Source organism: Apis laboriosa, unplaced genomic scaffold (genome assembly GCF_014066325.1).
Source record: "Apis laboriosa isolate Shangri-la unplaced genomic scaffold, ASM1406632v1 scaffold33_cov142, whole genome shotgun sequence".
In the NCBI taxonomy this organism is placed as follows: domain Eukaryota; kingdom Metazoa; phylum Arthropoda; class Insecta; order Hymenoptera; family Apidae; genus Apis; species Apis laboriosa.
This window is the reverse complement of record NW_025222887.1, coordinates 203,211-227,715: the sequence shown is the minus strand read 5'-3', so window position 1 is coordinate 227,715 and position 24,505 is coordinate 203,211. Positions and strand designations below refer to the sequence as shown.

Sequence of the window (24,505 nt, the reverse complement as noted above, 5' to 3'; positions counted from 1 at the left end):
GTTACGCGATTCGAAAGCGAAATCGAACAAGTTCTCGCGGCTCTCTGAAATTCTTCCGATATGTTAACAACGATTAGTTTGAAAAATGAAAATTTCTCGAGACGCAAGTTCTCGAGAAGATATTTCCACTTTGGATCCGTTTCGAAGAAACGAAGCAAACGGACAGGTTCTTTTCTCGTTTCGTCTCGTCAATCTAATCCAATCCAATCGTGTCGCGTAATTATCAATTACAATATCGGATCCCTTATCGTTATCCCTTGGCGCAATTAATCAAAGGATCCCTGGAATCGAAGAGGAGGGGGGATATTGTATACGATTGCTCCCTCGGCGAGGAGGATCGATGCGTCCATAGAAAATCCTCGTCACGAACGATCCCAGGATGGCTTTTCGAAACGTCACGAAGAAGAAAGTTCACGAACCGCGATACTTAATGTTCTTCCCTCTCCCCAACCTCCGATCGCGTTATCGCGAAAATACGAGTCACGAGGCTGAATTCGAAGTGGCTGATTATCGGATTAACCGAAATTGCACGAATTTGCCTTGTCGATAAATACCTTTCTCTAATACCTAATTATTTAACGTTTGCGTCTTATTCAACGTGCAACGTAATTCTTTATTTTTTTCCTCTCTCTCTCTCTCTCTCTCTCTCTGCACTACTCTTTCGTACGTTCGTTCGAAATATCAAATATTGAAACGATATCGATTTCAACGTATTACACCTGGTTCGTAATGTCTCGAATTCCTACGTTGCCACGTCCAATCGAATTGTCAAATGGAATAAAAGGTTTAACGTTACGTCCGCGCACGCGTCGGATATCGTTCTTTTCAACGCGGCATAAACGCGCGTAAACTAGAGAAGGACGTAGAAAACGGAAAAAAAAGTAAACAAACAAACGAAAGCTTGCGCGCGAGAAAAAAACGAAGGCCAAGCGTTTATCTGCTCCCCGTTTCGCGAAAAAAACTTGCGAAAACATTTTTCCGTTAAAGACTATCGGCTATCGTTTCGTATTCGCATTTTGATTTGCAAGCTAACGTATATCTCGTCGTCCTCGCCTCGATATAACTGCGCTATTTCAATTCCCTCCGCTCGGATGAACTCTCCCTTCTTCCCGCCCGTTCCTTCCTTCCCCGCCAAACTGTCGTCTCTCGTGCGCGGGTAAAAAATTAAAACGGTATTAAAAAACGGGAGGAGAGAGAAAAAAAAAAAAAAAAAAAAGGGAAAAAATACAAACAAACGCAACGTTGAGTAGCGACAATGCTTAGCTGCTTTAGAATCGCGTGTATTCATCCTGCGTGTTCGGATAATCGATTCGGTTGAATAATCAAACTCGAAACAATGGACAATTTCCACCGCGTATTATAATAATAATAATAATAATAATAATAATAGTAATAATAATAATAATCGAACGCGTGAAAGCATCTTTTGTAGACGATTTTATTAATTAATTTCGCGCGCAACAATAGAACGGAAAAGAGTGGAAAGTTAATCTAGAAACTCGTTACTTTTCATTGTACCTTCGTCCGTGCCCGTTTGATTTAGCGGCGTCTGATAACAGACTTGTTAACCGGGAATCGAATAGAAAGAGGAGGGGAAGGGGAGCGAGAAACGCGAGCCTATTCGGCGTCGCATCGCATCGCATCGCGTCTCGTCGCGTCGCGTCGGGAATCAAAGAGGGCGCGCGCGCGCCCTTCTTCCACGGCAATGTTTCGCGTTTTATGATTTATCGTCGCAGAAATATTGGACATCGCAAACGTTTTAACGCGGTCGGAATGAGAGAGAGAGAGAGACAGAGAAACGCGGCTACGTTCGGATGAAGGAAAGAGAGGAAGAGAGAGAGAGAGAGAGAGAAGGGGGCCAAGGAAAAGAAAAAGAGAAAGAAAGACGGAAGAGAAATAAAAGAGGGCGTCGCCTCTCGAGTTGGAAATTTCGTTCGCGAGGAATTCAGGGGCAAAGAGTATCGGCGTGTAGAGGCGTGTGGTAACGACGAAACCGCAAAGGGGGATGAAAAGATGGCGTTATTTTAGGAGGAGGGAACGCCGATGCGGGAGACAAAAGGGGAGACACAAGAAGTGGAGGAGTGCGGCGGGGATGAAAGGGTGCGTGAGGAGCGCAGCTCTCGTGGTGCAGGTAAAACCGTTTGCGTTCGTCCGATTTTTTTTTCTTCTGGCGCGCGCGTGTGTGGGTGACGCGCGCCATCGAAGAGCTCAAAGGCGCGAGATTGAAGGAGGAGGAGGAGGAGGAGAGGAACGACAACGAGCGAGGGTCGTAGTGATTTCATTTCTCGTAGGTTGGATCCGCGCGGGAGCCTGCCTACCTACCATTAATTAAAATATGAAGAGAGAGAAGAAAAAAAAAAAAAGAGGAAGAAAAAAAGGGTATGCTGGTACACGGAATGTATAAAAGATTTCTCATTTAACCGGAACCCATACCGCGAAATAACCGGTGAGGAGTTGAATTCCGACAATGCTGCATGCCGTATCCGGCGAATAGATTTGCGCGACTCTCGTGCACAGCATTTATATTCTATCCTCCCGTCTTTCTCCCCACTCCCCTTTCCCCTTTGCGTGCGTTACATTCGTTACACACACTCGTTTGTTTCCGTCTCCTCCGTCTTCTTCTTCCCCCTCCTCCTCCTCCTCCTCATCGTCATATACCACGCGTGAATACCTCGATATCCGGTTACCTATCCCCCCCCTCCCCCTCTCCTCGACCGATACGACGTATAATTTTCTCTCACGCGTTGGAAAGGCAGACGCGAACTTCTCCAACCATCCTTCTTCCCCCCCCCCCCTCTCCCTTGTGGCTTCCAAGTTCCACGTTCTGGGAATTCGAAATCGGGATCGTTGTAGTCGCCTGTGTGTCAACACGAGGTGGCGCGAAATCAAGCCCTTGCCGGGGGCCGGGGGGCGGAGAAGGGAGGAAAGGGGTTTCCGATGGAAGCGGCCCCTGGAAACGTTTCGTTGGAAAACATTCGAACGGAGGATGAAAGATCGTGAAACGGAGCCACCGGCCAAGGGCCAGACAGATTTTCAGATTCCTCTGGAATCCGGCTGGAATTAGGCGGGTCGCGACGGCAAACGTAAACGTCTGCCCCCCTCCCCCTTCAAGATCGGCGGAAAAAAGTATGGCGACTTTATAGTTTTCAATGAAAAGCGCGGCGCGACCCTCGTCTCGACCCTTCTGGCCTTTTTTTTTCTCTTCTCCCCCGCCCCTCCCCCTCCCCTCCCCCTCCCCCGCCGTATCGATGCCCTCATATCCGTTCCAATTGTGCATGAACATTTCACGAATTGCGCGGAACGTGGATCCCTTTCGAAAGGATTGGAACCCGGCCGCTAATGGAAGTTTGATACGGTGATGGGTTTACCAGGGAAGGAGGAGGGGAGGAGAAGGAGGAGAAGGAGGAGGAGGAGGAGGAAACTATGGCTCGCTTACAGAGGCTACGAAGGGAGGGGGGAGTGTAAAAAATGATTCAAACATCGTTCACAGAACTGTTTTGTCACGGCCTTTGATACCGTCCCTTCTTTTTTTTTTTTTTGTCCGAGTTTGAATTCCGATTGTTCGGCGTCCAGTTCAATTCCGCATTATATTCGCCATCCAGTTTCCTTTCCACGGGGGTTGAAAAGGGAGGGAGGGGTGGGAAGGTACGTAGGCGTATGTTCAGCCAGTGCGCGATAGGGATTTCGATGTTTCGGACGCGCGACGAAGAAATTTTTTAACCAAAGGAAGAGAAAAAAGATGGTGCATCATTGTTATACAGGAGTAGAAATAAATAATTCTCGATCCACTACCACTTTCGATCCACGCTCGTATCCTATGCTCGATACGCGTAGGAGTATTTATGAGGCAACGAAGGGGCTATTATAGTTTCACAGCAGGAAAAAACTTTCTGATTAAAACCTACGATCGCCAACTTTGGAAAACCGGGAACGAGTCCAATGTACGTTTCTCTTTCCCCCTCATTTTTCTCTGTTTTAATCCCACCCCTCCCCCGGTAATATGTTGAAATTATAAACGCAAAGTTGATTCAACTAGAAAAATTACTTTAAAAGTGCATTAAAAAGTTCAATTATGAACTCGTGAAATTGATGTTTAAACAAGTCGCAATTTCGTATTTATTTCGCTCCCCGATTATTATTTCGCGAATAATTAATCCGTTCGAATTGAATTATTTCGATCTTTATATATATATATATATATATATACAAAACAAGTATAAACATATATAAAACAAGTAAGAGACATTAGATTTATTTCCCATTTCTCGTAACACGTATTATCGCATTTAATAGCAGTACAATTGGTTACTCGAGGCACGATTATAAATTATTTGGATATATATTAAATATAATACCATAGTGAGTAACCGTTAAATATTAATTTGCGGCTGGGTCTTGCACACCCACCGTCAAAGAGATACTATACCAATACCGTATTCTCAAAAGGCCTCGCCTAACCACCCCGTCCGTACAATTATATCCTCTGATTTAACCTTCCCTGTTCCCACATTCAAGGCATACAGCTGGAAATTCGTAATACCGTGTTTTGTACGTGTTTAATTATTTTTAAGACACTAGGTTTTCGCCCAACTCCACCTCGACAGTTGAACCGTAGTCTAATTTTAGGTCGGATTAAAGCTTCTTAACTTTTTCATAAGAGCTTCCGGTAAAAACAATTTTAGTTGGTTAATACTTTGATGGCGTGTCCCGTTGAAATGGTCACTTTTTTTTCTTTTGTCAAGGATAGCCAACATTGCTCGTCGCAAGAAAGGAAAAGATCCCTCTTTTTCCTTTCTTCTCATTCTCATTTCAGCGCGCAAAAAAATATATTGAAATAAAATATACATATATATATATATATATAACGTTCGATCAAACTTTGAATCGCGAGGAACTCTAAGTAAGTAGAAAAAAAAAAACGATATTCGATTTGAAATTAAACTCCTCGAATATGAATATATATATATATTTCTTTCTATCATTCTAAAAATTTTTTTATTTCTCGTAATATGCGCACACTAATCACGATTTGTAACGATAGTTTAATTTATAAATGTAATTTAAAGTAATTAATAATAATTGTATGTATAGAACGTAACGTTTACAAATAAAAATAATTTTTACGATTTAGAATATTCAAATTATAGCTCTTCTCCTACCGTATAGCGTGTCAGGATTATAAACAAATATGAGAATAGTGAAGAACTCCTCTTGCCCTTGTGTCGTCCTGCGAGACTTCTTTCCAGCAGTGAATGATGTATACATATCGAATTTCAGTGGAAAAAAAAAAGTTTCGTTCACTCGGGAAGAAACAAGATATCTCTCTATCATTTCGTAGCGAGAGCAACTTGAAAATTGACTGGCGAATGAAAAATTGATCGGGTATCGCGTTGGTTACACACGCACACGCGCGCGTATGTCATAGTCTACGCGTAAACCCGATGTTTCTCCGCTCGATGGAACGCGAATGCACGTGCATCGCTCGTTAACAGCGGCCCGCACCAGTCCTAAACTCATTTGCATAATTAGCGCGTGTCGGTCGCAGCGCAACGCGTGACTGCGACTGCGGCCGCCGCTCGGAATCGAGCGAGATATTATCTCTGATACAAGAGTCGCAACGCGGTCGAGTCCGATCCACAATGCTAGCCTTCGCGACATTTATCTACCAAGTTCCGCCTGCTACCAACTGCCGCCTGCGTATATGTATAGCTTAACCAGAATTAACGCGGATTGCGTGCAAACGTTGCACGATTTTCACGCGTCTAAAACGAAGCCGAGAGTTTCATTTACAACGCGATACCGAATGGAACGTTATTTTCCGATTGGTATTTAAGGAATTCGGACACCGCGAAGGCAATGCCATCTGTCGGTCTATTTAATCGCGGTCACTGTGCGAATTTCAACGGTGAAGCGAACAGAGAGATCCATTATCCGCAAAATATATGTCGCTCGTTCTCATATCGCACGAGTTAAATTAAGCGTTTAATAAAGTCCAACCAGTTGTCCGGTTGAAGGAATACGGATACTGGATTGATATTTTTTCACGAAATATTGTTCTTGCTTTGGTTGCTTTGAAAACTGGCGGAAACTCGGACCCTGTTATTTTTCCGTGGTGTTTTTTTTCGCCTTTCGAAAAACCACGGGTATTCGCGAGAACTTCACGTTATATTAGAGGCGGTGTGACGTTGGTGCGCAAGTTGCGAGCAAACTCGACGCGATATCCCGAATTATGATTCCCTTGGCCGTTCGCGTCGTGGCAACCGCATTTACCTCGGCGTTTCGCGTTACCTCTTTCCCCCCTTCGCCCATGTTCCCACGCTTGGTCGAAGCTCGTCGTCGCCCGTGCTCTCGCAGAATTGTAGCCGTCAGCCAATCGTCGGTTATTGATTCGCACACCGGCCAACGGTATTACGGATGACGGAAGAGTTAAAATTACACGCGTGACATTCGTACAATGAAACCGACTTATCGGCCCAAACAGCTCTTCTTTGACCCGGAGCCAAGGTTTAATCAAGTCTACCGGAAAATAGGATTGTCACGGCCCATTGTTCCTTTGCCAATTAATCGATAACCACCAGATATTTCGTTGAACGAATCCAACCCATGCCCTCGCGTATTCGCGTTTACGCGAATAAATTTATCGAACAAATTTGAAATTCAAAAATTTTCATATTCAAGGAATTATGAATTTTGAAACGCCTTCGTATATATATATATATATAAATTAGTAAAGCAGAGCGTCACCGAAGATTTTTTCCGTTAAAATTTTCATGCTAAAAGAAGATACGCGAGCAATTCTCGAAAAATCCTTATCCGGCCATCTCTTTTGTACAAGTACTTCGTCCAACTTCGTGTTCCTTACTTTTCCACCGCTTAAAGCAGCACAGCTCTGTTAGGACAGTCTTACCGATGAAAACTCTCCGGCAACGGAATCAGGACGAAACACAATTTTCCATCTCCTCGCTTCTTTCTCTCTTCCTCCCCCCCTCCCAATCACTCTTCTTCCCCCTTTCCCTTTATTCTTCGCCTCCCTTTCATTCGACGTCCTACAACTATCTCACCACGTATCGAATGATTCAAGCCTCACTTCGACCTCGATAGCGATTCCTTTCAAAAATTTTTTTCACATTCCGTGAGTTACACGGATCTCGTCGAAATTACAATTGCCGATAATTGCAGTAAATCGCGTACATTTTGTTCGTCGAAATAATAATAGTGATACTCGTGAAAGTAAATGCTACTCGTTCGTCGCTCTCGAATCGTTCGAAAAATGTGTAGAGATTCGAAACGAGATTCGAAACGAGATTCGATCGAATCGACTAAAAATTAAAAAACGAATACAACGGGTAACGAAAATCGCACGAGTTGCACAGTTTGGGTTGGGTGAAAGCGGAATTTATCGTTTCGGAAATTCGAGGAGAAAACAAAATATTATTGTCAAGTTTGTATTAACAAATACGCGCGGCCGACACTTTGAAAGGAATCGTGTTTCAAAATCGGTCGAGATTTATACGAATTGAACGCCGTTTTAAATTAGTCGAAGCAAACGTTTTTCGAAATTCGGCGTGTTTTTTTTTTTTTTTTTTTTTTTTTTACATTTCGTCGTTTCTCCTTTTCATTTTGTTTTATTATTTTTTTTTTTTTCCTCCGAAAAATTCCCATTCATTATCGTTCGAAATGTTCGAGACACAATATGAAATAAATAAAGCTATATATATTTCTTTCGCGATTTAACTCGAAATCACGTTAATGGAAATAGATACAAATTGCTTCGCGTTATGTGCTCTCATTTTTCAGTCGTTGCTCTTTTTCTCTTTCTTTCTTTCTTTAACTATTGATTTTCTCCTCTCTAATGAGAGAACATGAAGAGAGAGAGAGAAAGAGAGAGAGAGACAGAAAGACAGAGTTGTGCCTCAACGTCTGACGTGATTAAAGCGCGTTGTCCGCAGGGAAATTAAGCATCTGCGTCGTAGAGAAGATTTCCTTGGTAAAAACAGCAGCTTCCTTCTTTTGTTTCGGGGTGGCAGGTCATTCGCGTTTCGAGTCAATCTCAACGACAGATATATTTTTTTTTTTTTCTTTTATCGTTAAATTGCGAAAAAAAAAATATACCATCTCTTCCCTCTGCGTATGTCAATCGATAATCGATAAATATCGATATATATAAATATATATCGATATATATAAATATATCGATATAAATAAATATAAATTGATGAAATTAATATAATTATAATAAAATATATTATGATATAAATAATTATATATATTAAATAATTAAATTTTTTAATTGGAAATTAAATGTAATAGTAGTTATAATATATATATAAAATAAATAATAAATTTATTAATTATTATTTTTTATTTTTTTTTTAAATTTATAATTAAATTAATCGATGATTTTGGAAAATCGATCGATAAAATGAAATAAAAAAATGAAATAAAAATATTTAAATTTCCTTGACACGCGAGGCATCGAAAAGAGAGAGAGAGAGAGAGAGAGAGAGAGAGAGAGAGAGAGAGAGAGAGAAAGAGAGCATTGTATAAACTGGTTAATTACGTCGATAATTAGGTGCGAATGTTCGCGAAACACGGGCACAATGTTCGAAACTCGCGCACCTCGTCTAAATTAATGCGCGCATCAAATTCTGTTACGCGCGTCAATAAATCATTTGAACTAATGTCGCTATTAGAGTACACTTACGAGCATTAGGGATCATCTTCTTGGAGTAAGGGAAACTTCTTCGTTCACGGGACGACATTTCTCCCTCTCAGAAGATGCTCTCCCTCCCTCTCCCTCCCTCTCTGCTCCGCTTTCTAAACTGGCTGTCGGAGGTCTTGATTGAAACATCTTCAAAACTAACCTATCTTCGAAGGGAGGAAACTAGTGCCGGATGTCAAAACGTGGGGCGAATTACGCATGAAAGATGGATGGATCCAAGACCCTCCCCTCCCCAAGAGAGAGAAACTGTTTCAAAATTAATCGAGGCAAGTCGCCGACAAGTAAATGTATTATATTCTCGATGGAAAAATTATGATTTTCTACTTTTCTTTTTTCCTCTTTTTTTTTTTTTTTTTTTTTTTTTTTTTTTTTTTTTTTATTTTAATTAAAGCGATCCCACATTTGCCACGGATGATAATCCACTCACTTACTTACTCACTTACCACTCTTCCCTCAATCGTGGGAAAGGAGCGATCGATCGATCTTCGTTCGATTCAATTTTTTCCCTCTCTCCCCCTCCCCCGAAAAAAAGTAATCAGGGCTTATTCAAACATTTCCTACAAATAGCCCAGAGGATGATATTCAATTCTACCACGGGCCGTGTTCAAAATTGCTTCTCCACCTCCACCTTCTTTGCACAGTACATTTTTCATTCGATGCTTTCCTTCTGCTAATTATACTTATACCATACCCGTATCAATCACCAGCCAAGATACGAGCGATCTTCTTTTTTCGATCAAATCGCCATTTCTTCGTAAGAAGAAATGGTGGACGAATAAAAACGAATACCTGAATACGATGAGGATGAAGAGCGAGGAGAGATAATAGTTAGAATTAAGTAATCTAAATATAGTGTATATCTAAGTAACGTAAGTGTACGCAATAATCGATGGAAACGTATGTATACGCGTTGTATAACGGGGAACGATTTCATGAATTTCATTCGCCGCTCCGTCACGCCGGTGGCTCCCATTCCGGCTAAAAATTTTCCCGAGAAGAGGCGATGCGAGAGAGAGAGAGAGAGAGAGAGAGAGAGAGAGAGAGAGAGAGAGAGAGAGAGAGAGGGAGAGAGGGAGAGGGAGAGAGGGAGCGGAGGAATGCAAATTCAGCGGCAACTTTAATAGCCCGGATTATAAAATAGATCCAAATTCAAATTCGCACGCGTGCGTAACCCCGGTTGCAAATTTAAATCTTCCATTATGCCCGCATTCCCGGGCGAAAGAGGCACGGTAAGCTTGTTACCGACGTCCGATGGGAGGAGCGGTGAACGCGCGTAAAAAAGATAAGGGGGATAAAGAGAGGACGAAGAGAGAAGTAGCAAGATCTTTTTCTCTATCTCTCTCTCTCTAGAAGTGCACCGGAAGGGGGCAAAGGCACGGTAACGAGTGTGCAGACTGCATAATAAATCGAAACAATAAATTTCTAGTCGTCCCCCTTTGAGGCGGACGCGGGGAATCTCATAGAAATTCCGGTTAATTGCTGTACCGGCCGGTTAATGGAAGAGTGGCCTGGAATAACGTCGGCTAAGCTACAATTAGCCCCAGATTCGGGAATGGGTGGTTTCGTTGTGAACTAAAATGCCGTATTCCGCGGATCAAAGGAGGCCGGGACGTTAATGTCAGACGACGCAACCATTTTCATCGGCCGACAACAGGGGGAGGGAGCTGGAGGGATGAGAAATTCGCGTGTAATTAAAGAGCGCGAAACGTTTGATTCGGCCTATCCGAGTATCAAAGGTTACAACTATTATCGAAAGGAACAAAACTCGTGTTTACAAAAAAAAAAAAAAAATACGCGATTTTCCCTCACGAAGGAAAGATTCGCCGTCCCTGAGTCATTTTTGCTCTGACTTTTTTCTTCCCGCTTATTATTTCGCGAGAAATCGCGAAACGATCAAGTTATTTTGGAACTCGAGTTTAAGGTTAATGCCAGACGATTATTTTTAATTTTAGTCCGGTTGCATTACATTTTCGTAGGTATGAAAAAAAAAATATATATATATATATATATCTTGCGTCTACGTCGCGAATCGCGATATTACTCGTGCGGAGCAAGTGCTTTTCTAGTCAGTGATTTTTATTCTTTCGCTTTTGAAACGTGTTTGCGATATAAAACGAGGCCGAGGTTTTCGACCTTCCGCGAACCGCAACCGTAGAAATTCACAGAACTTTCGGCCACGTAATACCTACCTAGAATTTTAGGAATTCCGCGATTTCGTTGAAATCGTCTATTTCTTTAAAAAAAAAAAAAAAAAAGAAAGAAAAAAAAAAAAGAAAAAGAACTCATAGCTCCGTAAATGTGCTACGGACAAACAAACAAGTCTTCCGTGAAAAATCTCCGAGAAAATAACGTGTATGTGTATACACGCGGTGTATATTCAGGGACGAAATAACTTGAGTTTTAAGAACAAACGTTTTCCTCGACCGTATGACTATGCGGTCCAAAATAAAGTCTATGCTATTCGTTACAAGTAAAATTCGCATAAAGTCCCCATTTAGTAACTTTATTTCTGGAAAAATATCTCTAAATACTTCAGCGAAATTATCTTTCATACGAAATAAATAGAATTGTATCGTAGGATGCAAGAAAAGTCTATATATCTTTAGAAATATAATTTATTACCCAACGTTAACTCACGAGACGTGTTGCAACTTCGTCGATTTTGAAGATAATACGAACAATGATATTTACAGAATATCTGTAAAAAGAAAAAGAAGAAAAAGAAAGAGCCAAGCGTCTTGAAGTCGTTTCTTTTCCATCCAATTGTGAATAATTTCCAACGGTTGTATCGATAGCCAAACACGATATTCCGCGATGTGGAAAGAAACCGATTCCTGGGAGAAATTCTGCCATTAGGAGTAAATTCCCTGTCCACCAGAGGAAATTTCCTTTTCGTTCACCGGCACAAGTAGCTTCGATTAACGGGAAACCGCGACTACCATTCGCACAGCAGATACCGGGGGCAAAAGTGTGAACACGAGTTGTGTACGAGTGCACGAGAAAACTAACGAGAATTAAAAATTAAACGCGTGCTGACCCAGCCTAGAAACACCAGCTCGAAATGAATCGTTTTCTAATTATTTTCGCGCACGTCGTGTGCAACGTCTCGTCTTTGCGTCCTTCAACGTCGATTCCCTTGTGTCTTCTCTTCTTCCCCCTCCACCGACTCTCCCCACCATCGCCCATTGTCGAGTCGTTTCATCACCGTGATATCTTCGTGCGAGCGTAGTAACCTACTTCGACCCGATTTCCCGACGACGCCGTGGCACGATAATACGAGAGAAGAGTTACTTAAATTGTGTTTTATGAAGGGGGGAAGGAAGGGAAAGACTTTGGCCCAACAAAGAAACATCCGTTATCGTGATTATCGAGCAAAAGAGCTGGCAGCCGGTAGATAACACGGAGGCAAGGAACAAAATTAATTAACGACGCGTGTAGAACAGCGCGATACAAGCGGTGACTTAGTCTATCCGTTATACATATAGAGGCAGCACCATCTACACAGCCTGGGCCGCGTTATCGAAGTTGTTACCTAATTTCGTAGTGCAACGTCGCGTTACAGTTGCATCGGGCCACTTAGCTCGGTCGCCGATATAAATTTTCGTTTAAATGGTTATAAACTAACCACCGCGATTCCTTCGTTATCGCGACGAGATTATACCCTCCGGCCTTTCTTTTCTTACCTCCCGAACAACCGATTGTCCTCCTTATTCTCCTCTAATATCTTTCCGCTTTCGCCTCCTCCTCTCCCTAGTTCTTTTTTGCAATCCTTTTCTCTTCCTCCTCTTCCTTCCTTCTATCTCTCGTAAACTTATTTACATCTTATGGAATTACGTTCGTTGGGATTGGGACGTTTTACTCGGGAAATTGATCGAATCATCCTTTGCTCTACCGCGTTCGTTATATTTTGACAAGAGGAGACATCGATTTACGACGTTCGAAACGGATAAAACGTTTTCTCTCTCTCTCTCTCTCTCTTCGTATATTTTTTCACTTGTATATATTCCTTTCGTTGGAAAAATTGTTTTTACTAAAATTAGAATTATTTAAAATGGAATTTCAAATTATTAAAGATTGAAAAGGAAATATAAGAGAATGATTCGAACATCGAAGCGGGAATAGTCAGTGGCACGTGTAACAGAATCGAAATGATTTTTTTTAAATTAGCAACAGATAACATTTCTCGTAACGTCGTGTAAAATCGTGCAAAATTTTTATAATCCTTTAATCGATACAATCTCCGAACAAGATCGAGCTTATTTCTTTCTCGATAAATTAAAAACTCTAACTCATTTACACACCTCTTATCTTATTTATTAATTAATTACATTTAAAATTTCGAGAGATTAATATTTTTTTTATTTTTTATACATTCTTATTAAACATATTCACTTATCTTTTTCTCGAACAATGCTATAATAAAGTTACGAACTTTATTATGCTACTAACAATGTGGAAACTCAAGTATAGATTTATCGTATTGCGAGCAGAACATTAACTAACACTGTTGTTAAAGCGAAAACGTATTTGGTTTCTCAAACAATGTTCAGATAATGAAGAAGGTATTCCAACGTAACGAAAAGATTCGAAGATAGCGATAACGAATCCACGATATACGATCTTGTTAAAATTTCAAATACGAACTCGAATAAAATTTAAACAAATTAACACGATCGTGTATATCGAAAACAATCGCGCGCATTTATTTTTACTTTTTCGAATTTTCGTCAGAAAAACGAAAAAAAATTCCCCTACTCTGGTAGTTCAATCTACTTTTCCCTCTAGCATTTTTGACCTAATTTAGGAGGGGGGACGTGGGTTGCAATCAAATAGTTAAACAATCGTGGCGACCATTGCTTTTGTAACGTACAAAATAACTAAACCGTTCGGTTTACTGCACGAGCACGAGGAAAGCATACAAAACAATCGATAATACTGTACGAACTTTAGACGCCGCGAACTCTACGCGAAACTTCAGTGCAAACAGATTAATGCGAATTTTTAATGCAGTTTTTTATAATATGATGAAACTGAGCTTATTAAAACATGATGCCATAGAAAGGATAAATTCTTTGATTTATTCGTTGATTTACTTTATTCTCTTATTTAATCGTTTTCCAATATTTATAATACCAACACAATAATAATATTAAAATATTAATTTTAGAACGTCAAATTAGGAACGCTTTTGAATGTTTGACATTAATATACATATTAGTAATAATATGCCAATTACGATTGTTCATTTGCGGTTACTATTGAAATTGATACTTATCGTATCGATAGAAAAGTGATCGGGAATAATATATTAAATTTTCCTATCGTGTTATTACGCGAGTAATTATAATTCGATAAATACAAACTAATGATTACAATGTGTTTAATTCAAATTATTATAAAATTACGTACGAAGACGTAACAATGGAATTCAATTTTATATTTCCGTTTTCCTCTTCATTTTTCTATGTAAAGTGATTAATATACGTTGTACGGAGTATTTTCAATTTTTTTCAAGCACGCTACAGCAGTCTAATGCACAAGGAACCAAAAAAAAAAAAAAAAAAAAAAGAAAGAAAAAAGAAGAAGAAAAAGAAAAAAGATGTTACATAAAATTTCGCTTTAAAACGCTTTATTACAAAGTTATAAGCAAATATTGATCGTAGACTGAAATACCGGTCTAACAACAGATTTTACATTACCCAATTACAAAATATGAAAAGTCATACGTAATATTCTCCTTATTTCAAAAATATTCTCGGCGTTCGAACGTGTAAAATTTCACGTGTATAATATTGATACGTAAGCGATAATCAAAAGCCAATTTCTATGACTGTCAGTCACGATAAAATGTCTTAAAACAAGGAACGCGTTACAAGTACAAACGTAGTAAATACAATCGATGTTTCGCATTTATTAACGCAGCAATTCTCGCCAACATCGGATGATTTCAATCGATGTTCAATATTCGCCCGTGACTTCTTAATGAAACGTCAACAAATTTTATATGTAACGACACAAATTTCTCTTCTTATTTTCGCAATTTGTTCGGGAAGATTGAAAGCATCCCGGCATACGTATTGGCATCGATCGATCGTTCGTAATTTCATTTCTTCCCTCGACAATAAGATAGAATTATTTTTCACGACATATCCTGGCAAATAAGGTATTCTTATGCTTTCATATCTTTTCTTATTCGAGAGGAGAAACGAGAATTTCTTATCGCATTTCTTATCCTCGGCCGAATCCTTTGGAATTTGTACCCCTCTTCCCCCAAATATATCGGTGCATATAGTCGAAGTCGTCTACAGAGGCGACGAAACGCGTCAGAACTTATAAAAATTCATGGGACGGATAATTCAGGGATCGAAAGGCAATTTGACGCGGCGAGGAAAAAAAGGGTGATGGCGGGCACCGTTGCGAATCGACCAACGATCGACCCGAATTCTCATTAACGCAGTACGCAATACCCCTCCACTCGTCGTCCTCCTCTCGTCTCCCCATACCGACATTCCGCGTTAAGACGGAGTACAAGCGGTCCAGACGGCCACACGATATTGCCACGCCGCGGGGAACATGGAATTCCTTGTACCGTAGATGTTCCATCGCATTAATTAGGAGGAAACATGGGACGAATGGGCGCCACTGTCGCCACTTTTACACCGCCGTGGCGTGGCGCTGCGTGCGACCAGATGATCATAACGCGACCAACGAGTTGTCGTTTCGTTACGCGAGGAAATTGTTGGGAAAAGTTCTCTCGGAATCCAGTCCGTGGACAGAGATTTGCTCTGGATATAGGTGGAATCGATAAATCGTGAATTCCAGAATAGGACGAATCATCCCATCCGATAATGCTCTCTAAAGTTTAGCTTAGAGCTCGATATAGATAAACGATACATCATCGGGTAGAGAGGTAATTTTCAATAGTGGGATTCTGGTATCCTGGTATGCATTGCATCATTAGCAATATAAACTTGCTGAATCGCGCATCGCTATCGCCGAGATTAACGATGTTATATTATTTGCCTGTTATATTCATTGTGTTCGATACGTGTTGAAATATTTTTGTTTGGTGGATATAATTTTGATAAAATTTTTACGACACAATGGTTACTTCTCAACGGTATCGAAGAATGATCCGAGTCGTCAGATTCGATTATTTTTTTGCTCGAAGATGTGATTTTATTCAAAAAGTTTCGATCGACGTGTATTTCTGTGTCGAGGAATTACAAGAAACTTAAAAGACATTGTTAGCTCTAAATAGATTCGATCGAGCAAAGTCGATAACCTCTTGGCTTCGAACGATGAGTCTGACTCACGTTGTTTCTTCTTTTTTCTTTTTCAAAGCGTCAGACTTTATTTCGAGAAACTTTTAACGATGTTGTAATCAGAAATCAATAGTACAATCGTTATAGTATTTCATTCGATATTAGTTAAGAATCTTTTAAATATTGCTTTTCGAATATAAAGTGGGAAATCAATTTGACCGGAAACTTTTGCGCACCACTGAATATATTGTCAGAGGTTTCATAAACCGTGGATCGATAAGAGTCTCATCGGTATAGAAGCAGTACTTCGTTTCATTTAAAATTGCAAAATGCTTTTTTGGTATATTCGATCGATTGATTCCGTATATGAATTGGATTCGCGCAGGTGTATATGTAATATCTCCCGTTTCTGGGCTAACGTTGGTATTAGTGGGTTTATTTTGCCGCTTGATAGAGTTCACGCATTAATAAAACAATGGAGGATCGCGGTTATCGGTTGAATGCACTTGTAAATATGTATTCCAATTACGAATAATATCGAAAATTTTTCTTTCCATATCCGTTCTTACCCTTATCCTCTCTCTCTCTCTCTCTCTCTCTCTCTCTCTCTCTCTCTCTCTCTCTCTCTCTCTGTATATCATTTTGAAAATTATCTTCGCTCGTGAAGCGTATAGCGACCAACCAATTTTCCATGGTTCGACTACTCCATCTCGTATCGAACTCCGTTAACACAATTATCAATAAGGTTTTCCGAGGTATAACTTTAAAATAAGTTACTAAGAAATAAATGAAATAACTAACGCACTTGGTCCTCCACCTCGTTTTATTAAAATTACGTCGTTCCTTCTTACTTTATTTACAATAATTGAATTTTAAGCATCGCAAGCAACCAAACAACTCACCCAATATTCTCTAATGTAACCTCCCGCTGTTCCAGCTTCCGAGACATGCCTAGGCCATGCTTGTTAACGATGAGTCCATTAGCAGGTCCGGCACGAAAAATGTTTTCCTCGCTCCTTCCTTTCTCTTACTTTATTTTTAACATATTTACACAGTTCTACCATATATATATATATTAAAAAAAAAATTGTAACACGCAACGCGTATACAAAAATATTTTTTTCATTCATTCTTCCCGCAGTGTTGAAATATTCAAGATATTCCATCTCTCTCTCTCTCTCTCTCTCTCTCTCTCTCTCTCTCTCTCTCTCTCTCTCTCTCTACGCGTCTGCGACCATCCACGAGAATGGATTCCAAAAGGAATTAATCGAGAAGTTGGCAGTTCGAATTTCGCCCGCATTGCGACGCGTTTGCCAAATTGTAAACGCAAGGAAGGAAACATGGCAAACGAATCCCTTTCGAAACTGAAAATCGTAAACTCGGTGATGCGTTGTTAATCGGCAAGTACTGAGTTAAAGCTCGAGGCGAAATTATAGTTGTATTTACGGTTTCTAACCTTTTGTCCTCGAGCATCGATTTAAAAACTTGCTAAAGAACGAAAGGAACGGAAAGTGTTGGCGCGATTTTTTTCTTTTTACCAGGATTGAAAAATGATGAAATCGGAACGCGCATCGTCGTGATTCCTCCTTCCTTGAAAACTTCTCTCTAATTATCGTCGAATGAAACAGGAGAGAGCAGAGAAACAAGTGGAAATAATACGCGCAAGATCGTTGGTTGGAAACGAACCAGCGTAAGAGAATTGGAGGAAACCAGTGTGCGTAGCAGCGGTTCCCAACTCACATTGCTCCACTCACATTTTTTCGCATACCGCTTATTTATTTTATTTCAATGATTATATAATTACATCGTCGTTACACACCTCGCCAATATCACAATGCGATCCTCTCCGTTTGCCTCCCCCGTTTAAATGCGAAAAAAAATGTATATAAATAGGCGATTCGTCGCGAATAATATTATTCAAAAAAAAAAAAAAAAAAAAAAAAGAAAGAGAGAGAAAAAAAAAAAGATCACGAAAACCGTGGTGTATCGCAATCGATCGGGGAGATGCGTTAAGGGTAGAGCGTTCCTTTTTCTCAAGCGATTAACATCCGAATCGACGTGACTAGAATCGACGTGGAGAGAAGGACGAAGGATCGATCAAAAAGATTGTCGGTTTAAACTGCGGAATTCTCCTGGGTCTCGTGGTTCCCACGCGGTTCGGATACCTTGACGGACACGGCCGTGGACACGGTGTCCTTACTTTTTTCCACGGCGGGCCCCCACGTCTTCTTCGGTCGAAACATGCTTCGGTCCCTCTGCGCACAATTAAAACGGAAAAGTCAAATTCTTTGAACAATCGGCCGCGGCTCATGCAAACAATTCCAGTCAACTCGCCCGCTGTTTCAACTGCACGCTTCCTAGACTGGTATGGTGGTCGAATGAAAGATTTCGAGAGTTTTGTTCACGTGTGTATATATATATATATATATATATATATATATATATATTATTATATATAATATATATATATAATAATATATATATAATATATATATATAATTTTATATATATATAAATATATATATAAAATATATATTTATATATATATTACATTATATTTCTTGGAAGCTTAAATGCTAAAAATGTAACCTATGGATTATCGAAAGAGAAGAAATTAATGGAGAGAAAGAGGATTTCGATAGAATATACAATTTAGAATAATGATGATAATATTCTGATGAGTCAGAGGTCGGTGGAAAGAGAGAAAGATTTTCCCGATTCTCGATCGGCAACCTCGTATCTTCTTCTTCGTGGCTCGCAAGTAGTTTCGAGCTGTACAGAGAGAATCGAAAACGGGAGGAAAGGAGATAAGAGTAATAGTAAATTTATCGAGTAAAACAAAGCGGAAGCGGTCAAGGGGAGAGAAAGAGAGAGAGAGAGAGAGAGAGTGAAACGGATGAAATAGGTTCGATCCGTACGATGGAGCACGGAACGAAACTTTTCGTTTCAAAGTACGATTACCTACCGTAGGTACCGTAGAAAAACTTGTATTAAGACATTTCGAAGTTTACGGTCGAAGATTTTTACGGTAAAGAATGGCAACTTTTTTGGACATGGTTGCATGCACCGATCGGGGCATAAAAAATCGAGGCAGTTGGATTGGGTGTACGTGACTGTTTTGCAAAAAAAGAAAAATTTGCAAAATCCGTACAAAGAGAGCCGAGTTGTGGCAACGATATCGCGAAACGCGCTGTATAATTATCGTGTAAACGCCGGCCACATTTTATCGTGGAAATTTACAATGTCTCGTCGCTGGTAAACACACGGAACGAACGCTCGTGTTGCAATTACGAGAATGATTTTGCGAGAAAAAGAAAACAAAAAAAAAAAAAAAAAAAAAAATTTGCTTTCGTTTCGAGGATAATAATAATAATAATAATAATAATAATTTTAATTGATCGTTTTCTACAAAGGAACATTTTTCCCTGCTTTTTTAAAAAATAAAATTTATCAGCGCGATTTAGAAATTTGCATTAATCTCGATCGAAGATCCAAGATTCCTTTCTCTTGCGAAGTCGGTGTACTGGTCCTTAAGCAAACTATAGCAAACCGCTAATAAATCGGGCGGAAAAAAATACTAGAAACCGATAAACCCCCGCACTGCTTTAAGCCTCCAACAAATTTACGTAGGAAGTTATATTACAACTTTATATTACCATCGTTCTCGCATAAGCTTCATCGTAAAAACTTATAAAACGAGATATAAAAGAATTAATAATAGGAGCAGGGTTAAATATTTTACTCGATCAAACTTATCTTATGCACCTTACACGTTACGATTATCTTATCGAATTTTCGATTATTTATCTTCGACCATTCTTTCCGTATTTTTATTACGATACGAGAAAGATTTTTTGCCGCGCAAAAAGAATATATCTCGCGAATTAAATTAAATTAAATTAAATTAAATTAAATTAAATTGCAACGCGTACACGTTTTATTTAAAATAAAATTTTTTAAAATCGAAACTCTTCGAAATAATAATAAAATATATAGAGCGCTCTATTTGAAACGATGACGAAGACGAGAAAAACTCGATTTTTCTTTCCGAACGAATTTCTCAAAATCTCTCTGGAACGTCTCGAATCGAGACGATTCTCTTCGCTCTACGGAGCAAAAAGCTTGATATAGGTTATTATAGCACGGAATCACCGTAAACTCTAAAGCGGCGGGGGCTTCAGCTAGTAGCGTGTCGTAAAAACAACGAGCAGTTTGCATAACAATCTCTATATAGTTTGTTGAGCATTATGCCAACTGATATCTCGGGCTTAGCTCAGTAAGCCGGGGGCAGCGGCTCGCAAACTCGAGTGGCGTGGCGAGTGCAAATTGCTTGCCAATCGTTCGACAAAATTAATCCTTATTTAAGTGTATATCGTTACGATAGAGATCGTCGAGATTTATTATATCGTATTTCCCTCTTCGTTGCTCACGTGACGAAACTTACCGGCCCTTTCCAAACGCGGCGGATGAAAAATAACGGCATCGGGGCGAGGGTCGACAGGCCGATCAGTATTCCGATCACATTCGCCCAGTTAGGGAATATGTACTTGCCATAACGAGGCATCTCGTACGTATATATTTGATGCACGAACACCACCTGCGAACGGAAAATCAGACGGAGTAGTGGGGAAGGGTAGGGGGGTGGATATAACAAAGAGCTGTTATTTCTTGTGTAAACTACTCGGGGGAGCAGTAAGCTCGATGGTACAACGGCCAATTAAGAATTTGATATTTTTAATCGGGGCCGACTTCGGCACACTGTCCCCGGGGCGTCTTTACGAGTCAGGCGCATAGACATTGGGATTAAATGAAAATTCACCCCCCCCCCCAACGGGTATTGAAATCTGATTAAATAGATATTAGGTTATCGATTAAAATGTCTCTGAAGCGTCGAAGGTACTTACAAATGATATTCGCGCTCGCTTCTTTAAATGCATTTATCTGATAGATCGAGTTGTGGAAGCTGGTGGTTTAAAAAAATTTTACAAAGTTTGATTTTTCGAATGAGTGAGAAGCGGAATGGGGAAGAAGATTCCGTGATAAAAATTCATAAAACAGAGAAAATCGTGCCGTTCAAGTCACTTTTCGATTCATCTCGATACTTAAATCGGTTATCGAGATACGAGAACTCGAAATATTCGTAACGCTTAAAACGTTGCGCGATTTATAATTTTTCCTGGAACGTCTTTTAGAAATCATGTATATTTTTCTAGGAGTCTTGTCTACAGTTTGAAATAGCTCGGTGAGACGGATAACGTAATAAACGATCAAAAAATACTTTTTTCTTTACACTATGATATCTCGAGAACCGGAAATCGTATTAGGATAAATCAAGAAGCCTTTTAAAGAGAAAGATTCCGTGTTTCCAACGATCTTTTATTTATTGATTAGAAATCATTATCTTCGGAGTTATGGCGATTTAAAGTTTTTCTAATTTTATATATAGGATTTGATCGCATCAAAGGTGAACGATTAAAAATTATCTTTTCTTTAAATGATCGTATCTCGAAAACCGGAAGTCGTATTAGGATAAATCAAGAAGCCTTTTAAAGAGAAAGATTCCGTGTTTCCAACAATCTTTTATTTATTGATTAGAAATCATTATCTTCGGAGTTACGGCGATTTAAAGTTTTTCTAATTTTAATAGAATTTGATCGCATCAAAGATGAACGATTAAAAATTATCTTTTCTTTAAATGATCGTATCTCGAAAACCGGAAGTCGTATTAGAATAAATCAAGAAGCCTTTTAAAGAGAAAGATTCCGTGTTTCCAACGATCTTTCATTCGTTGACCGCGAATCATTATCTTCGGAGTTAGAGTGAATTAAAGTTTTCCTAATTTTAATAGGATTTGATCGCATCAAAGGTGAACGATTAAAAATTATCTTTTCTTTAAATGATCGTATCTCGGGAACCGGAAGTCGTATTAGGATAAATCAAGAAGCCTTTTAAAGAGAAAGATTCCGTGTTTCTAACCATCTTTCGTTCATTGTCCGAAAGTAATTATCTTCGGAATTATAGGGGTTTAAATTTCATCTAATTTTAATAAATCGTTAAATCCTTAAATTTTCGGACACTTGTAGCCCGTATACACGCACAACTATCGTATCTATAATCTGTAGGAAAAATCAATAAGTTCTATTTTGCTGGTAGAGGCCAGACCAACTTCATAAATACCAACTCGATCGATACCTTCGAGTTTACATCGTGTAACTTACATTAAGCATACGAGGATACACCGAAAGGAACACACATTGGCCAAAGTTCCCGATAGGTATTAAAACGTTTCCGGGGTTGGGAAAGTTTGAAAGCGAGCCGGTCTAATTCCATCGCATCCTTGCGCCTCGCTTGTTTATGAAAATCGAACGATCGATGACCGGAACACGGGAAGCCAGGCGATTTTATCGGCGATAACTCGGAGTCGGTTGGGCAGGGAGGCACAAGCACTGCTCCGGCCTTGTTTTGCCTTGTTTTTCCGGCGAAAAAAGGATCGGCCAAGGTGGAGGGCCCGGTCTTCCTTTCCCGACGATCGATTCGATTCTGTGCGCGAGACAGAAGGTTAAGTTATCGATTTGATCGGAATCGGCCCGCGAACCAGGCCGGCGGTGGTAATCGATGAAAAGGGGAGGAAAAACCGAGGGCTGCGGCCCGGTTTTGTGCCGTGATCATTTATTTTGTTACGATTCACGATCGCTAAAATGGGACGTGACAGGAGTTCCAGCCACGATAGGGTTTTCGTTTCGACGAAAAAGAGGACGGGAGCATCGAGAGAGGAGCCTATATTCTCACGTGTACACCGGCGAAATCGGTGAATATTAGATTGACTCGTATATAAAATATACGCTCACCTTTGAGCTTTGTCAATTCGTCCATTAAATTCGTCGATTGTTTGTAAATTCGTTGATTGTACGTTTCGCATGCGTTTTAAATATTCTCTCGAAAAAAAAATCTAGACGCACGAACCTCGAACCTCGTATCTATTCAACCGTTCTTAAAAGCCATTGTTGTATGCTAATCAAAAATCCTTGGACACCCCTGTTTAATATGAAAACCTTTTTACACTCGATAGCAAACCCGTTTTCTGCAATATCGTTTGAAAATTCTAAAGAAGCAAGAAAAATATGTCGAGGAGCCTCGTAAAGAAAAAAAAAAATAAATAAATAAATAAAAAAAAAAAGAGAGAGAGAAATGATAAAAGAATATAAATATATAGAAAAATACAAAGAGGTGGAGGGGGAGTCCCTCTTAAAACAGTTTTCCCTTCGAGCAGTGTCGTTTCATGTAAATGTGATACAACGTCGTGTGCGGGAAAAGTATGCGGCATAATTGCGCGTTTACTATCGCGAAAAAATAGAGGAGGACGAATATACTCTCGAGACATTTACGTGCTATTACGAGTAATCTATAATTGCATTCTTTTCTCATTCTCATTATGATCCTTATTCGAAGAAACGAGAGAGTTTTAGAACATTCTAGACGAGAGAGAGAAAGAAAGAGAGAAGAAAAAACTTTGGAAGAAAGATAAAGTAAGAAGAGTGGAGCGTATTTTGTCGGAATTTTGTCAATTAAACGCGTAGTCGCGTTTTAAAATATCGTTAAAATAAAAGGGCAAAGGTGGGAAACAAACGTTACGCTACGCGTTTGTTTCCATCCAGAAATATAAAAAATGCAATGCAAAATGTTTGCAATAAACTGAAAAAAAAAAAAAAAACAAAAAGGTAAAAGTTATTATGGAACATTTATTACAAAGATAATTAAACCTGTGCTATTTCAAACGAAATTTTAACGAGATTTTGACGATTGCCAGAAACGTATCCGCATCCCTACGTATATAACAATATTCCTTGATAATTTCGTTGGTAAAAAAAAAAAAAAAAATAATAAAAATAAAATTTCTTTAACGTTTATTTTCTTTCTTTAAGGGAATAAGGAAAACAAAATGAAGAAGACGAAGAAACGAGAGATTTTAAGATTCGAAACGGTCGCGTCGCCGCGCGATTGTGACTGAGAAGAAATGAAAAGAGGATTGATCGAGCACTATTCTCAAAGGGAAAGTACCAAAGGTTTATCGAAAAGTATAGCGTACATATATATATACACATACCAAAAATGTCGCACTTAATAAAATAGTCGATCGATCAAAGTGACCAAGGTTCGGATCTTGAGAATTCTGGACCTCAGAGAGAGAGAGAGAGAGAGAGAGAGAGAGAGAGAGAGAGAGAGAGAGAGAGAGAGAATATGCATCGTCGAAGCGAGTGGGGAAAAAAATCCGAAAAATCCTCGCCTGGGCCCGAGAGACTCTGTCTCGAAGAGCGATAATGATGAAAATTCTGGCGAGGTGAGTGAATGATCGTTACTCCCTCTCTCTTTCTCTCTCTCTCCACTCTTTCACCCGTTCGAATTAGTGAATCCAGATATTTGGATTTGTTAACGACGAATGGAACGATAATTATTTAGACTGCGATTTTTTTCAATGGTTCGAATCGCGCGCTAGGTCATTTACCAAACGAGATGCGGA

General features: G+C 39.6%; 2 protein-coding genes across 6 annotated transcripts in view; one reads left to right on the top strand and one right to left on the bottom strand.

Annotated features, from left to right (window-relative positions):
* The window catches only part of LOC122714582 (acid sphingomyelinase-like phosphodiesterase 3a), a 140,280-nt gene extending 116,282 nt beyond the window's left edge, over nucleotides 1-23,998 (top strand). Inside the window, exon 12 of the mRNA XM_043936051.1 lies at nucleotides 23,910-23,998. Within this exon, the coding sequence (XP_043791986.1) occupies nucleotides 23,910-23,930 (21 nt within the window). The 3' untranslated portion in view covers nucleotides 23,931-23,998. The remainder of the gene's footprint in view (nucleotides 1-23,909) is intronic.
* Nucleotides 1-24,505, bottom strand: part of LOC122714581 (sodium- and chloride-dependent glycine transporter 1-like) — a 98,365-nt gene that overhangs the window by 59,240 nt on the left and 14,620 nt on the right. For 3 of the 5 annotated variants that reach the window (XM_043936043.1, XM_043936047.1, XM_043936046.1), the window contains 2 exons: nucleotides 20,432-20,584; nucleotides 17,177-18,242 (listed from right to left, as the gene is read on the bottom strand). The exons of 1 other annotated variant lie outside the window; for it this stretch is intronic. In XM_043936043.1, the coding sequence (XP_043791978.1) occupies nucleotides 18,102-18,242; nucleotides 20,432-20,584 (294 nt within the window). In that variant the 3' untranslated portion in view covers nucleotides 17,177-18,101. Of the gene's footprint in view, nucleotides 1-17,176; nucleotides 18,243-20,431; nucleotides 20,585-24,505 lie in introns of those variants that run through there. One more of the 5 variants, XM_043936044.1, reaches the window with a different exon arrangement.